At 43.6% G+C, this 16,701-nt stretch overlaps 1 protein-coding gene across 1 annotated transcript in view; it reads left to right on the top strand.

The window, feature by feature from the left end:
• Window positions 1-14,843, top strand: part of STOML3 (stomatin like 3) — a 79,795-nt gene extending 64,952 nt beyond the window's left edge. Inside the window, exons 6-7 of the mRNA XM_075851055.1 lie at window positions 13,258-13,392; window positions 14,530-14,843. Coding sequence (XP_075707170.1) covers window positions 13,258-13,392; window positions 14,530-14,718 — 324 coding nt within the window. The 3' untranslated portion in view covers window positions 14,719-14,843. The remainder of the gene's footprint in view (window positions 1-13,257; window positions 13,393-14,529) is intronic.
• Window positions 14,844-16,701: the final 1,858 nt, after the last annotated feature.

Raw genomic sequence — 16,701 nt, 5'->3', positions numbered from 1 at the left:
ATCTAGTGACCAAAAATGGGTAGTATTATAAATTTGAAAAAATTTATAATATTTCCTGACTCGCGAAAAAAATAAAAAAAATTTGAACAATGTTTAATCACCCACACACTAAATGTTTAAATTTTTAAAAAAAAACATGTTTTTCGGACGACACCATGCCTTTAAGCTTACTGGTCTATAATTACCCGGGGAAGACCTAGAGCCCTTTTTGAAAATAGGCACCACATTTGCCCTGCGCCAGTCCCTTGGCACTATACCAGTCACTAGAGATTCTCTGAATATTATGAAAAGGGGGACAGAAATAACTGAACTAAGCTCTTTAAGAATTCTAGGGTGTAACCCATCTGGTCCCGGAGCCTTGTGCACATTTATTTTATTTAATTTAGCTTGGACCATCTCTACATTCATCCAATTCAGTATATCAACTGATATATTAACAGCACTGGCACCGGCTACATCAGCTGCTCTTTCTTCTGTTGTATATACAGAGCTAAAGAACCCATTTAGAATTTTTTAGGATTTGTTTTACTATCCTTGGCCACCTGCCTTTCATTTTGTATTTTTGCTAATTTTATTACATTTTTACAGATTTTATTAAGCTCTTTATATTTTACAAAGGCTACAGCTGTACCCTCAGATTTGTATTTTTTAAATGCCCTTTTTTTGTCATGTATTGCCCCTTTCACAGAAGGTGTAAGCCATGTGGGGTTTAATTTGAGTCGTTTATACTTATTACCTGTAGGAATAAATTTTGCACTATAATAACTCAAAGTAGATTTGAAAATCTCCCATTTATCATTTGTTCCATTATTTGACATTAGTTCTTCCCAGTCTATATCCTGAATTGCAGCCCTCATCCTGGGGAAATTGGCTTTCTTAAAATTAAATGTTTTTGCCCTCCCAGCCTGCGTTTGTTTTTTACAGTATAGGTAAAATGTAACTATATTGTGATCACTGTTACCGAGGTTTTCACGAACATTGACATTCCCAACAAGATCTGCATTATTAGAAATGACCAGATCCAACAGAGCTTCACCTCTAGTCGGGTCTTCCACAAACTGGCCCATAAAATTTTCCTGCAACAGGTTGAGGAAATGTCTCCCCTTTGCAGTTGAAGCCGAACCATGACACCAATTAATATCCCGGAAATTAAAATCTCCCATTATCACTACAGTACCCGCCTGTGCAGCCCGCTCCATCTGTTTATATATCTGACCTTCCATCTCCTCAGTTATATTGGGGGGTCTATAGATTACACCAAAAGTAATTTTTTCAGTGTTTACCTCCCTTTCTAGTTCCACCCACAAGGTTTCAACCTCCTCACAGTCTTCACCCACTATTGTCTCTTTCACACTCGCCTTCATATCGCTTCTCACAATGGGGGCAGGGAGATGATAATGGGGGCAGGGAGATGATAATGGGGGTAGGGAGATGATAATGGGGCAGGGAGATGATAATGGGGGCAGGGAGATGATAATGGGGGCAGGGAGATGATAATGGGGGCAGGGAGATGATAATGGGGGCAGGGAGATGATAATGGGGGCAGGGAGATGATAATGGGGCAGGGAGATGATAATGGGGCAAATGGGGGCAGGGAGACGATAATGGGGGCAGGGAGACGATAATGGGGCAGGGAGACGATAATGGGGGCAGGGAGTCGATAATGGGGGCAGGGAGACGATAATGGGGGCAGGGAGACGATAATGGGGGCAGGGAGACGATAATGGTGGCAGGGAGACGATAATGGGGGCAGGGAGACGATAATGGTGGCAGGGAGACGATAATGGGGGCAGGGAGACGATAATGGGGGCAGGGAGTCGATAATGGGGGCAGGGAGACGATAATGGGGGCAGGGAGACGATAATGGGGGCAGGGAGACGATAATGGGGGCAGGGAGACGATAATGGGGTCAGGGAGACGATAATGGGGGCAGGGAGACGATAATGGGGGCAGGGAGACGATAATGGGGGCAGGGAGACGATAATGGGGCAGGGAGATGATAATGGGGCAGGGAGATGATAATGGGGCAGGGAGATGATAATGGGGCAGGGAGACGATAATGGGGGCAGGGAGACGATAATGGGGGCAGGGAGACGATAATGGGGGCAGGGAGACGATAATGGGGGCAGGGAGACGATAATGGGGGCAGGGAGACGATAATGGGGGCAGGGAGACGATAATGGGGGCAGGGAGACGATAATGGGGGCAGGGAGACGATAATGGGGGCAGGGAGACGATAATGGGGGCAGGGAGACGATAATGGGGGCAGGGAGACGATAATGGGGGCAGGGAGACGATAATGGGGGCAGGGAGACGATAATGGGGGCAGGGAGACGATAATGGGGGCAGGGAGACGATAATGGGGGCAGGGAGATGATAATGGGGTCAGGGAGATGATAATGGGGGCAGGGAGATGATAATGGGGCAGGGAGATGATAATGGGGGCAGGGAGATGATAATGGGGGCAGGGAGATGATAATGGGGGCAGGGAGATGATAATGGGGGCAGGGAGATGATAATGCGGGCAGGGAGATGATAATGGGGGCAGGGAGATGATAATGGGGGCAGGGAGATGATAATGGGGGCAGGGAGATGATAATGGGGGCAGGGAGATGATAATGGGGCAGGGAGATGGCATTGGGTAGGGAGAGAAATGATGCTAGAGTGGGAAGGAGATAATAATGGAGGGAGGATGGCACTTGAGTAGGGATGCACGATGCATCAAAACTTCGATACCGTGCACCCCCAAACGGTTCGATACCGTTATTTCATGTATTTCGATACTAAGCTGTGCGTCCGCACAGCTCAATATTGTAATACATGAATGTATGAGAGCGGAGCTGCGGCTGTGTAATACAGTTATGGCCCCGCTCCGGAGTCCTGACATGTGCGCGCCGCCAGGATTATGTGATGCGGCCAGCGCTGCACTAATGAGCGGCGGCACTGACAACAGAACATGGCGGGCGCACTACAAAACACCCCCACATGTTCTGTCTTCAGTGCCTGAACCGCCGCTCATTAGTGCAGTGCCGCCCGCATCACCTCGTGCTGACCGCGTGCGGGGTGGGGCAATGGTTGTATTACACAGCTGCAGTCCCACTCTATAAAGGCAGAGATCAAAGAAACCTCTCATCTCCGCCGATATTCCCCTGAATGCTGCGATCAAAGCTGACTGCAGCATTCAGGGGAAAATAAGAAGGGGGGGATGCCCCTTGGATAAGCGTCACAGGAATTCCTCTGACGCGATTGAGGGACATACCATATATGGGCAGACAGCCCAATGTCCAATGAAGGACCCCAGGACTGTCCTACCATATTTCCTGTTAGGGCATACTCAGGTCTGTCCTAACAACTGCCTGTGTACTATCAGTATATAGATATATACCAGTGCATTAAAGTTTAAAAAATAAAGTAAAAACATAAAGTAATGTTAAATAAAAAAAATATACACATACACCTTTTTTACAAAACACATTAAAATAAGTCTCAATACATAAAAAATACACACATTAAGTATTGGCGCAGCCGTAATAACCCGCACAACAATTTTTTTGCGTCATTTATGATGTGTACGCTGTAAAAAATAAAATAAAAACTTCTCTTACTTAATAATGTGGGGCACGAGGTGCGATGATGAATTTAACCTCCATGTGCATCACATTAATAGTAATTAACCCCATCATGTAAAGTACACATTGACCCATTATAATTGAGGAACATGATGGGGTTAATTACTATTAATGTGAGGCACATGGAGGTTAAATTTACCATCACACCTCGCACCCCACATCAGAGATGGAAGAACTGTTTTGTTTTTTTATTACTGTTGGAAAAGTATCGCTTTGTTATCAAAATCGCAATACTACACAAAGCATCGGTACCGAAGTCCAAATTCTGGTATCGTGACATCCCTCCACTGGAGGAGGCATTATACAATGGGGGGGGGGGTAATAATTGGGTGAAAAGTGATGATATCTGAAGGGAGGGGAGAAATTATACATGGGGAGGGGTAGAGGAAGGAGAGAGTATACCTGGGCAGGTGGAGAAAGCTTATACCGGAGGCATAGTTAGCAACAGTCCTGAATTTGCAGGGACTGTCCTGAATCTACAGAGGCAGTCCCGGCAAATTACTGTCCCAGACGTGTCTCAGCCACTGCCATATTCAATTGTATCTGCGTCCACAGGATGCAGATGCAATTGAATACTATGGCAGAGCAGGAAAGTATCAGCTTCCTGCTCTGCCATTCACCCATCCAGGAGTGGAATCCCCGGCCAGAGAGTTGCCGACACTCTGGCCGGGGATTCCTCTCCTAGAGGTAGCCCCTGAGGTCACTGTCCATATATGGACAGTGAGGTCAGGGTCTCCTCCTGGACTGGAATCCCCTGTAGAGAGTTCCACACACTCCCCTGTAGTTAGCGCCGAACATACCCCCTGCAGATAGCGCCACACACAGCCCCATGTAGATAGCGCCACACACACCCGCCTGTACATAGCGCCACACACACCCCTGTAGATAGTGCCACACCCCCCCTGTAGATAGTGCCACACACCTCCCCTGTAGATAGAGCCACACACAGCCCCCCTGTAGATAGCGCCACACACAGCCCCTGTAAATAGTGCCCCACACCCCCCTGTAGATAGTACCACACACACCCCCCAGTAGATAGTGCCACACACACCGCCCTGTAGATAGTGCCACACACTGCCCCCTGTAGATAGCTCCAGACACAGCCCCCTGTAGATAAAAGTCTAAATGCTAAACTCTGGCCACAGGTAGGGGGTCTGGTGGAAAGGTGTCTGAATTACCTAACAGGACGGACACGGACACGGACAAACACACACACACACACACACACACACACACACTCTTGTCTCTTCCCTGTCACTCCACAGAGCCCCTGTGAGGTTGCGTCTCCCCCCTGGCTACCACTGCTACCTTCAGTTCTCCCAGCCCTGGCACTTAGTCTCTCCCCTTTACCCTCCGACACCCACCTCCTGTCTCTGCCCTGCTCCTCCAAAGAGTTTTCTTTTTAATGTGCCCTACCACCCGCCCCTTTACATTTCACCCCCCCTCCTAATAACGAGGGGGGCGGGGGCCCAGACTCATTGGCAGTATGGGGCCCAGAAATTCCTGATGGCAGCCCTGATGTAAGCTGTGAAGAGTACATCAGGGTATATCTAAGCTGTGAGGGGTACATCAGGGTATATGTAAGCTGTGTGGAGTACATCAGGGTATATCTAAGCTGTGAGGGGTACATCAGGGTATATGTAAACTGTGCGGATTACATCAGGATATATGTAAACTGTAAACTGCGGAGTACATCAGGGTATATGTAAGCTGTGAGAAGTACATCAGGGTATATGTAAGCTGGGCAGAGTACATCAGGGTATATGTAAGCTGTGAGGAGTACATCAGGATATATGTAAACTGGGCGAAGTACATTAGAGTATATGTAAACTGGGCAAAGTACATCAGGGTATATGTAAATTGGGCGGAGTGCATCAATTATATGTAAACTGTGAGGAGTACATCAGGGTATATGTAAGCTGTGTGGAGTACATCAGGGTATATGTAAGCTGTGTGGAGTACATCAGGGTATATGTAAGCTGTGTGGAGTACATCAGGGTATATGTAAGCTGTGTGGTGTACATCAGGTTTATGTAAGCTGTGTGGAGTACATCAGGGTATATGTAAGCTGTGTGGTGTACATCAGGTTTATGTAAGCTGTGTGGTGTACATCAGGGTATATGTAAGCTGTGCGGAGTACATCAGGGTATATGAAATCTGTGGAGTACATAAGAGTATATGTAAGCTGTGTGGAGTACATCAGGATATATTTAAGCTGTGCAGAGTACATCAGGGTATATGTAAGCTGTGCGGAGTACATCAGGGTATATGTAAGCTGGGCGGAGTACATCAGGGTATATGTAATCTGTGCGGAGTACATCAGGGTATATGTAAGCTGTGTGGAGTACATCAGGGTATATGTAAGCTGTGTGGAGTACATCAGGGTATATGTAAGCTGTGTGGAGTACATCAGGGTATATGTAAGCTGTGTGGTGTACATCAGGTTTATGTAAGCTGTGTGGAGTACATCAGGGTATATGTAAGCTGTGTGGTGTAAGCTGTGTGGAGTACATCAGGGTATATGAAATCTGTGGAGTACATGAGAGTATATGTAAGCTGGGCGAAGTACATCAGGGTATATGTAATCTGTGCGGAGTACATCAGGGTATATGTAAGCTGTGCGGAGTACATCAGGGTATATGTAAGCTGTGCGGAGTACATCAGGGTATATGTAAGCTGTGAGGAGTACATCAGGGTATATGTAAGCTGTGCGGAGTACATCAGGGTATATGTAAGCTGTGAGAAGTACATCAGGGTATAAGTAAGCTGTGCGGAATACATCAGTGTATATGTAATCTGTGCGGAGTACATCAGGGTATATGTAAGCTGTGAGGAGTACATCAGAGTATATGTAAGCTGTGAGGAGTACATCAGGGTATATGTAAGCTGTGTGGAGTACATCAGGGTATATGTAAGCTGTGCGGACTACATCAAGGTATATGTAAGCTGTGAGGAGTACATCAGGGTATATGTAAACTGTGAGGAGTACATCAGGGTATATGTAAGCTGTGTGGTGTACATCAGGGTATATGTAAGCTGTGTGGAGTACATCAGGGTATATGAAATATGTGGAGTACATGAGAGTATATGTAAACTGTGTGGAGTACATCAGGATATATTTAAGCTGTGCAGAGTACATCAGGGTATATGTAAGCTGTGCGGAGTACATCAGGGTATATGTAAGCTGGGCGGAGTACATCAGGGTATATGTAAGCTGGGCGAAGTACATCAGGGTATATGTAATCTGTGCGGAGTACATCAGGGTATATGTAAGCTGTGCGGAGTACATCAGGGTATATGTAAGCTGTGCGGAGTACATCAGGGTATATGTAAGCTGTGAGGAGTACATCAGGGTATATGTAAGCTGGGCGGAGTACATCAGGGTATATGTAAGCTGTGAGAAGTACATCAGGGTATAAGTAAGCTGTGCGGAATACATCAGGGTATATGTAATCTGTGCGGAGTACATCAGGGTATATGTAAGCTGTGTGGAGTACATCAGGGTATATGTAAGCTGTGTGGAGTACATCAGGGTATATGTAAGCTGTGTGGTGTACATCAGGTTTATGTAAGCTGTGTGGAGTACATCAGGGTATATGTAAGCTGTGTGGTGTACATCAGGTTTATGTAAGCTGTGTGGTGTACATCAGGGTATATGTAAGCTGTGTGGAGTACATCAGGGTATATGAAATCTGTGGAGTACATGAGAGTATATGTAAGCTGTGTGGAGTACATCAGGATATATTTAAGCTGTGCAGAGTACATCAGGGTATATGTAAGCTGTGCGGAGTACATCAGGGTATATGTAAGCTGGGCGGAGTACATCAGGGTATATGTAAGCTGGGCGAAGTACATCAGGGTATATGTAATCTGTGCGGAGTACATCAGGGTATATGTAAGCTGTGTGGAGTACATCAGGGTATATGTAAGCTGTGTGGAGTACATCAGGGTATATGTAAGCTGTGTGGAGTACATCAGGGTATATGTAAGCTGTGTGGTGTACATCAGGTTTATGTAAGCTGTGTGGAGTACATCAGGGTATATGTAAGCTGTGTGGTGTAAGCTGTGTGGAGTACATCAGGGTATATGAAATCTGTGGAGTACATGAGAGTATATGTAAGCTGGGCGAAGTACATCAGGGTATATGTAATCTGTGCGGAGTACATCAGGGTATATGTAAGCTGTGCGGAGTACATCAGGGTATATGTAAGCTGTGCGGAGTACATCAGGGTATATGTAAGCTGTGAGGAGTACATCAGGGTATATGTAAGCTGGGCGGAGTACATCAGGGTATATGTAAGCTGTGAGAAGTACATCAGGGTATAAGTAAGCTGTGCGGAATACATCAGTGTATATGTAATCTGTGCGGAGTACATCAGGGTATATGTAAGCTGTGAGGAGTACATCAGAGTATATGTAAGCTGTGAGGAGTACATCAGGGTATATGTAAGCTGTGTGGAGTACATCAGGGTATATGTAAGCTGTGCGGACTACATCAAGGTATATGTAAGCTGTGAGGAGTACATCAGGGTATATGTAAACTGTGAGGAGTACATCAGGGTATATGTAAGCTGTGTGGTGTACATCAGGGTATATGTAAGCTGTGTGGAGTACATCAGGGTATATGAAATCTGTGGAGTACATGAGAGTATATGTAAACTGTGTGGAGTACATCAGGATATATTTAAGCTGTGCAGAGTACATCAGGGTATATGTAAGCTGTGCGGAGTACATCAGGGTATATGTAAGCTGGGCGGAGTACATCAGGGTATATGTAAGCTGGGCGAAGTACATCAGGGTATATGTAATCTGTGCGGAGTACATCAGGGTATATGTAAGCTGTGCGGAGTACATCAGGGTATATGTAAGCTGTGCGGAGTACATCAGGGTATATGTAAGCTGTGAGGAGTACATCAGGGTATATGTAAGCTGGGCGGAGTACATCAGGGTATATGTAAGCTGTGAGAAGTACATCAGGGTATAAGTAAGCTGTGCGGAATACATCAGGGTATATGTAATCTGTGCGGAGTACATCAGGGTATATGTAAGCTGTGTGGAGTACATCAGGGTATATGTAAGCTGTGTGGAGTACATCAGGGTATATGTAAGCTGTGTGGTGTACATCAGGTTTATGTAAGCTGTGTGGAGTACATCAGGGTATATGTAAGCTGTGTGGTGTACATCAGGTTTATGTAAGCTGTGTGGTGTACATCAGGGTATATGTAAGCTGTGTGGAGTACATCAGGGTATATGAAATCTGTGGAGTACATGAGAGTATATGTAAGCTGTGTGGAGTACATCAGGATATATTTAAGCTGTGCAGAGTACATCAGGGTATATGTAAGCTGTGCGGAGTACATCAGGGTATATGTAAGCTGGGCGGAGTACATCAGGGTATATGTAAGCTGGGCGAAGTACATCAGGGTATATGTAATCTGTGCGGAGTACATCAGGGTATATGTAAGCTGTGTGGAGTACATCAGGGTATATGTAAGCTGTGTGGAGTACATCAGGGTATATGTAAGCTGTGTGGAGTACATCAGGGTATATGTAAGCTGTGTGGTGTACATCAGGTTTATGTAAGCTGTGTGGAGTACATCAGGGTATATGTAAGCTGTGTGGTGTAAGCTGTGTGGAGTACATCAGGGTATATGAAATCTGTGGAGTACATGAGAGTATATGTAAGCTGGGCGAAGTACATCAGGGTATATGTAATCTGTGCGGAGTACATCAGGGTATATGTAAGCTGTGCGGAGTACATCAGGGTATATGTAAGCTGTGCGGAGTACATCAGGGTATATGTAAGCTGTGAGGAGTACATCAGGGTATATGTAAGCTGGGCGGAGTACATCAGGGTATATGTAAGCTGTGAGAAGTACATCAGGGTATAAGTAAGCTGTGCGGAATACATCAGTGTATATGTAATCTGTGCGGAGTACATCAGGGTATATGTAAGCTGTGAGGAGTACATCAGAGTATATGTAAGCTGTGAGGAGTACATCAGGGTATATGTAAGCTGTGTGGAGTACATCAGGGTATATGTAAGCTGTGCGGACTACATCAAGGTATATGTAAGCTGTGAGGAGTACATCAGGGTATATGTAAACTGTGAGGAGTACATCAGGGTATATGTAAGCTGTGTGGTGTACATCAGGGTATATGTAAGCTGTGTGGAGTACATCAGGGTATATGAAATCTGTGGAGTACATGAGAGTATATGTAAACTGTGTGGAGTACATCAGGATATATTTAAGCTGTGCAGAGTACATCAGGGTATATGTAAGCTGTGCGGAGTACATCAGGGTATATGTAAGCTGGGCGGAGTACATCAGGGTATATGTAAGCTGGGCGAAGTACATCAGGGTATATGTAATCTGTGCGGAGTACATCAGGGTATATGTAAGCTGTGCGGAGTACATCAGGGTATATGTAAGCTGTGCGGAGTACATCAGGGTATATGTAAGCTGGGCGGAGTACATCAGGGTATATGTAAGCTGTGAGAAGTACATCAGGGTATAAGTAAGCTGTGCGGAATACATCAGGGTATATGTAATCTGTGCGGAGTACATCAGGGTATATGTAAGCTGTGAGGAGTTCATCAGAGTATATGTAAGCTGTGAGGAGTACATCAGGGTATATGTAAGCTGTGTGGAGTACATCAGGGTATATGTAAGCTGTGCGGACTACATCAAGGTATATGTAAGCTGTGAGGAGTACATCAGGGTATATGTAAACTGTGAGGAGTACATCAGGGTATATGTAAACTGTGAGGAGTACATCAGGGTATATGTAAACTGCGGAGTACATCAGGGTATATGTAAGCTGGGCGGAGTACATCAGGGTATATGTAATATGTGCGGAGTACATCAGGGTATATGTAAGCTGTGCGGAGTACATCAGCGTATATGTAAACTGTGAGGAGTACATCAGGGTATATGTAAGCTGTGTAGAGTACATCAGGGTATATGTAAACTGTGAGGAGTACATCAGGGTATATGTAAACTGCGGAGTACATCAGGGTATATGTAAGCTGGGCGGAGTACATCAGGGTATATGTAAGCTGTGTGGAGTGCATCAGGGTATATGTAAGCTGTGCGGAGTACATCAGGGTATATGTAAGCTGTGAGGAGTACATCAGGGTATATGTAAGCTGGGCGGAGTACATCAGGGTATATGTAAGCTGTGAGGAGTACATCAGGGTATATGTAAGCTGTGAGAAGTACATCAGGGTATATGTAATCTGTGCGGAGAACATCAGGGTATATGTAAGCTGTGAGGAGTACATCAGGGTATATGTAAGCTGTGAGGAGTACATCAGGGTATATGTAATCTGTGCAGGTACATCAGGGTATATGTAAGCTGGGCGGAGTACATCAGGCTATATGTAATATGTGCGGAGTACATCAGGGTATATGTAAGCTGTGAGGAGTGCATCAGGGTATATGTAAGCTGGGCGGAGTACATCAGGGTATATGTAAGCTGGGCGGAGTACATCAGGGTATATGTAATCTGCGCGGAGTACATCAGGGTATATGTAATCTGCGGAGAACATCAGGGTATATGTAAGCTGGGCGGAGTACATCAGGGTATATGTAAGCTGGGCGGAGTACATCAGGGTATATGTAAGCTGGGTGGAGTACATCAGGGTATATGTAAGCTGTGAGGAGTACATCAGGGCATAATGGGATGATGTAATAATGTGGTTAATGAATAATGAAATTAATAATCCATGGATTGGTGTGGTACGCTTTGAACCAATCCTTCATGCACAGGCTGGGTTTTTTGGGTATTGTACAAAATATCTGCGCTCCAGCATTTCCTAATCTTTGACTTCTTCACAAGCCCTATAAGGCCCTAAAGTTTCCTGATCTCCGCTGCATCTTTGGGGTCCACCTGTGGCTTTTTTTTGTGAAAAGATACTGGACCTAAAAAATTGGTCTGGGCCATCATTTCTCATAATTTTGAATCATTGAGTTCTGAGAGTCACAGTGTTTTATTTTCCCGGTGACGGAGCTGTGTGAGGGCGCGTTTTTTATGGAACAAGCTGTAATTTTTATTGGTTCCATTTTGGGGGTACATGCGATTTTTTCTTTATCACTATTCATTCAATTTTGTGGCAGACGAGGAAACAAACAGCAATTCTAGCACGATTTTGTTTCTTCTCTTTTACAGAGTTCACCGTGCAGTATAAACAACATGTTGTACACTACATTTTTTCTGAGACAAGGTGACCACCGTGTGGTAAAAATAACATGATATTTTAACAGTTCAGGCCGTACCGAATGCGGTGATACCGATTATGTATAGTTTTTTTAAGTTACATTTTTTTTTTCATTTTTTTAATTTATAAAGGAAATAGGGAAACATTTGTTGTAAATGCCAAAATGGGCAGTTTTTTTTTTTTACTTTTCACCAAGTGGATGTTGTAAAGAAAATGTACCTTGACCTTGGAGTTCACCTCTAATCTCTTTGGAAGTTGTTCTGGGCTCTTTGGTTACCATTCTTATTATCCGTCTCAGTTGTGTTTTGGCATTCTGGAGCGAAATGTGCTGCCCAGTGTCAGAAAGCTTGGTCTCAGTTGCAGGTCATGGGTCCTCCAACAGTATAATGACCCAAAACACGGCTATAAACATACAAGAATGGCTAAGAGCAAAGCCTTGGACTATTCTGAAGTGGCTTCTATGAGCCCTGATCTAAATCCTATTGAACATCTGTGGAAGGAGCTGAAACCTGCAGTCTGGAGAAGACACCTTTATACCTGAGACCGCTGGAGCAGTGTCCACCCGAGGAGCGGCCAAAATACCTGTGGACAGGGGCAGAAGTCTCATTGAGAGTTACAGAAATAGTTTGTTTGCAGTGATTTCCTCAAAAGGTTTTGCAACAAAATTAGGGTACTCATTTCTTTCCAGGCCAGTTTCATGAGTTTTTTAAAAAAAAATTCTGTTGGACCACAATTCAAAAGCAATGTCTGATTTACATTAGTTGATTTTCAGTAAATTAAAATGTATTATTACTTTTGTCAGTTTCAAGTTATTGCAGTGACCATTGTGGGTTTTCCTTCTTTAACGGAAGGGTTCCAACAATTTTGTCCACGACTGTAGCTGATGTAAAAGATACATTTTATCTTTAGTGTTCCTCTGTGGAATCTACGGACGGTAGATGGTTGTTTCCTGACCCAATCCAGGTTAAGCATCAGTCTTTATGTCATCAGACGCCCTTTGCTGACCTATCTTATGAGAAGTCATTAACAGCAATATGGGATTATTCCTGTTTACTGGAGCTCCTTTCTGCATAGACTAAACACATTTAGGTGATATGAGCTTGCATGTTTATCTTCCATGTTCAGAATCTTTGATCACCATGTAAGGTCTAGCATAACTGTCTAACGTCTGTCTATCTGTTTCTGTGTAATGCATTTGTGGCTTGTGCACGGGACAAAGAGAGTAGGACTCCGACAAAGTAAATCCAGTTTTCATCCATCAACATAAAATTAAGTATAATAAGTGAAACTATATGTTATATTAGGGGATTGTGGTTTAGTTCCTTTAGCCTGGACCTATGTGGTCTATTCTGTGTGGGTTGTACAATTGCCGAGTGATAACATTGTTTTATGCTTCATGTGTTCTAGTCAATACTGGATAACGCTACACATCAATGGGGAGTGAATGTGGAGCGTGTAGAGATGAGAGATGTGCGCCTTCCTGTGCAGATGCAAAGAGCAATGGCTGCGGAGGCAGAAGCTGTACGAGAGGCCAGAGCCAAGGTAACTGTCATACTATACAAGATGCAAATATATATATAAATACATCATGTCTCGGTTTATAATTAAGGGAATGTGTCATCAGTAAATGACCTATTATTTAAATTAAGTTTCTATGTAAAAAAAAAAAATTGTAAACATTTATATTTATTTTCTCTCATATAAAAAAAATAATCCAGAAATCTTGCAGTTTTTACTCCAACCACTGAGCCTCACAATACACTGACACTTCCTGTTCTGTTTTGATCACTTCCCAGCAGTCATCTCATTGTCATGACAGGCAGGATTACAATGACCGGTATCACCTATATATAGAAAACACAGGATCCAAAAGTGGCAACAGATGATAGACACAGCTCCTCTCCTCTTATCCCTTCCTGCACAATGACCTCAGCACAGGTCACACAGCATGCCTTGATAACTCTCCTATAGAAATCAATGGGTCCCTCTTGATCACAGGTTCCTATAGTCCATGTGGCTGCTGTAAAGCATATCTCTAAATACTGTTAACAGCAGCTCAAACAAGCTGACAGCCCTCAATCATATAAAATAGAAAAATCTTCAATTAAAAAAAAACAGATTAAAAAAAGAATATGTATCAGTATCTGGTTTTAATTAGTCAAAACAAATATAGGTGATACATTCCTTTAAAGTGTTTGATGGTTGATAATTTTAGGCTCTTTCCACACTGGGATTTTTAGGTTTCTGTCAGGGATTCCAGTATTTTTGGTGTCAAGAATAGCATAGTTTGCATTCTTGCCATCAAAAATATTGGTACCCCGGTGGACTCCTGACTATAAGTAAATGGGCTCTGTCAGGATTCATCGAGATCCATTTAGAAACAGAACAAATGGATGATAGAAAGCCAAAAAGCTAATGTGAACAGAAACTTTTTAAATTATGTACCCAAAAGAGTCAATGGGCCCCTCATGGAAACTAGAAATCCCACTAGTGGTTTGTATCCCAATTTGGACAACCCAGATGCAAAATATTTATCCACCAAGTCTTTGATTTGTACTTATAATAATCTAATAAATGATATGACTGCAAAACTGTAATGACTGAACGACTGAAGAAATAAAGAAAATATCAGATGCCAATGAATGCAATAGAATAATACTCTTGTATTTACCATTATAGGTTGTGGCAGCAGAAGGTGAGATGAACGCCTCTCGAGCCCTGAAAGAAGCCTCCATAGTGATATGTGAATCCCCTGCAGCTCTACAACTGCGTTACCTGCAAACCTTGAACACAATTGCAACAGAGAACAATTCCACAATTATATTCCCCATCCCCATTGACCTTTTCCAGGGCGCTTTTAAGAAATAATCAACTCTAGAGTAATTTCACAGGAGGATATGACGTAATATTTAATGGAATATGTTGTACATAGAAGATGCCTCTAAGGAGTTGGGTATTCATATTCATGCAGGTAAACAGCCAATGTAAATAAAGTAAAGTGTAGAAATGCAATGGGTCTCATGTACGGAACGACTAGACCTTCTCAATGAATTAGAATATCATCAAAAAAAAATATATATATATATATATATATATATATATCAGTAATTCAATTCAAAAAGTGAAACTCATCTTATATAGATTCATTACACACAGAGTGATCTATTTCCAGCATTTTTTTTCTTTTAATATTGATGATTATGGGAACTGTAAATGAAAATCCAAAATTCAGTGTCTCAGAAAATTAGAATATTATATAAGCCCAATTTCAAAACTGATTTTTAATACCGAAATGTTAATACCTACTGAAAAGTATGTACATTATATGCCCTCAATACTTGGTCGGGTTATATCAAGTCCAGAGACAGCGCAGCGTCTGCCAGGAAATTTTAGAGCACTTCACTCTTCCCTCTTCTGACAAGCTTTATGGAGATGTGCACACACACTAATTACGTCCGTAATTGACGGACGTATTTCGGCCGCAAGTCCCGGACCGAACACAGTGCAGGGAGCCGGGCTCCAAGCATCATACTTATGTACGACGCTAGGAGTCCCTGCCTCCCTGCAGGACAACTGTCCCGTACTGTAATCATGTTTTCAGTACGGGACAGTAGTTCCACGGAGAGGCAGGGACTCCTAGCATCGTACATAACTATGATGCTAGGAGCCCGGCTCCCTGCACTGTGTTCGGTCCGGTACTTGCGGCCGAAATACGTCCGTCAATTACGGACGTAATTAGTGTGTGTGCACATACCCTTATTGAGATGCAGATTTCATTTTCCAGCAGGACTTGGCACCTGCCCACACTGCCAAAAGTACCAATACCTGGTTTAATAACCACAGTATCACTGCGCTTGATTGGCCAGCAAACTCGCCTGACCTAAACCCCATAGAGAATCTATAGGGTATTGTCAAGAGGAAGATCAGAGACACCAGACCCAACAATGCAGACGAGCTGAAGGCCGCTGTCAAAGCAACCTGGGCTTCCATAACACCTCAGCAGTGCCAGAGGCTGATCGCCTCCATGCCACGCCGCATTGATGCAGTAATTCATGTAGTCGGAGCCCCGACCAAGTATTGAGGGCATATACTGGACATACTTTTCAGTAGGCCAAAATTTCGGTATTAAAAATCATTTTTTATGTTGGACTTATTTCAAATTAAAATTTTCTGAGACACTAAATTTGGGGTTTTCATTAACTGTTACCATAATCATCAACATTAAAATAAATGCTGGAAATAGATCACTCTGTGTGTAATGAATCTATTATAATATATGAGTTTCACTTTTTGAATTGAATTACTGAAATAAATTAACTTTTTGATGATATTCTAATTCATTGAGAAGGACTAGTAGTGCATACAAAAAAGTGGAGGATTGGTTAGTTACTGCAGAACTCCTCCACTTCTGTACTAGTTTCCATGCATGAGACTCAGTAACACCTCTTGCACACGACCGAGTTCGGGCCGTGAAAAACGGTCTGTGTGTCGGCCAGATTTCCCGGCACGACCGCAGTACAGGTAAACGGGACTCCTGGCATCATAGACATTTTATGATGCTAGGAGTCCCTGCCTTTCCGCGGAACCGCTGTTCTGTAATGAACAAAGTGATGCCAGTAATCCCGCTCACCTGTACCGCGGTCGGGCCGGGAAATCCAGCCGACACTCGGACCGTTTTTTCACAGCCCGATCTCGGCCGTGTGCAAGAGGGGTAAGTCCTCGAGCACACTTCAGTGATATTCTTCAGTGTGCTATCCGTTTTGTTTTTTTTACGGATAGCGCACTGACCCATTAATTTTTATGGGGCCATGCACACATCCATTATTTTGCGGATCTGTGTGTCTGTACTGC

The sequence above is a fragment of the Rhinoderma darwinii genome, chromosome 2 (genome assembly GCF_050947455.1).
Source record: "Rhinoderma darwinii isolate aRhiDar2 chromosome 2, aRhiDar2.hap1, whole genome shotgun sequence".
Classification (NCBI taxonomy): domain Eukaryota; kingdom Metazoa; phylum Chordata; class Amphibia; order Anura; family Rhinodermatidae; genus Rhinoderma; species Rhinoderma darwinii.
Note: the sequence above shows the minus strand (reverse complement) of the source record. Positions and strands in the feature narration are given on the sequence as shown.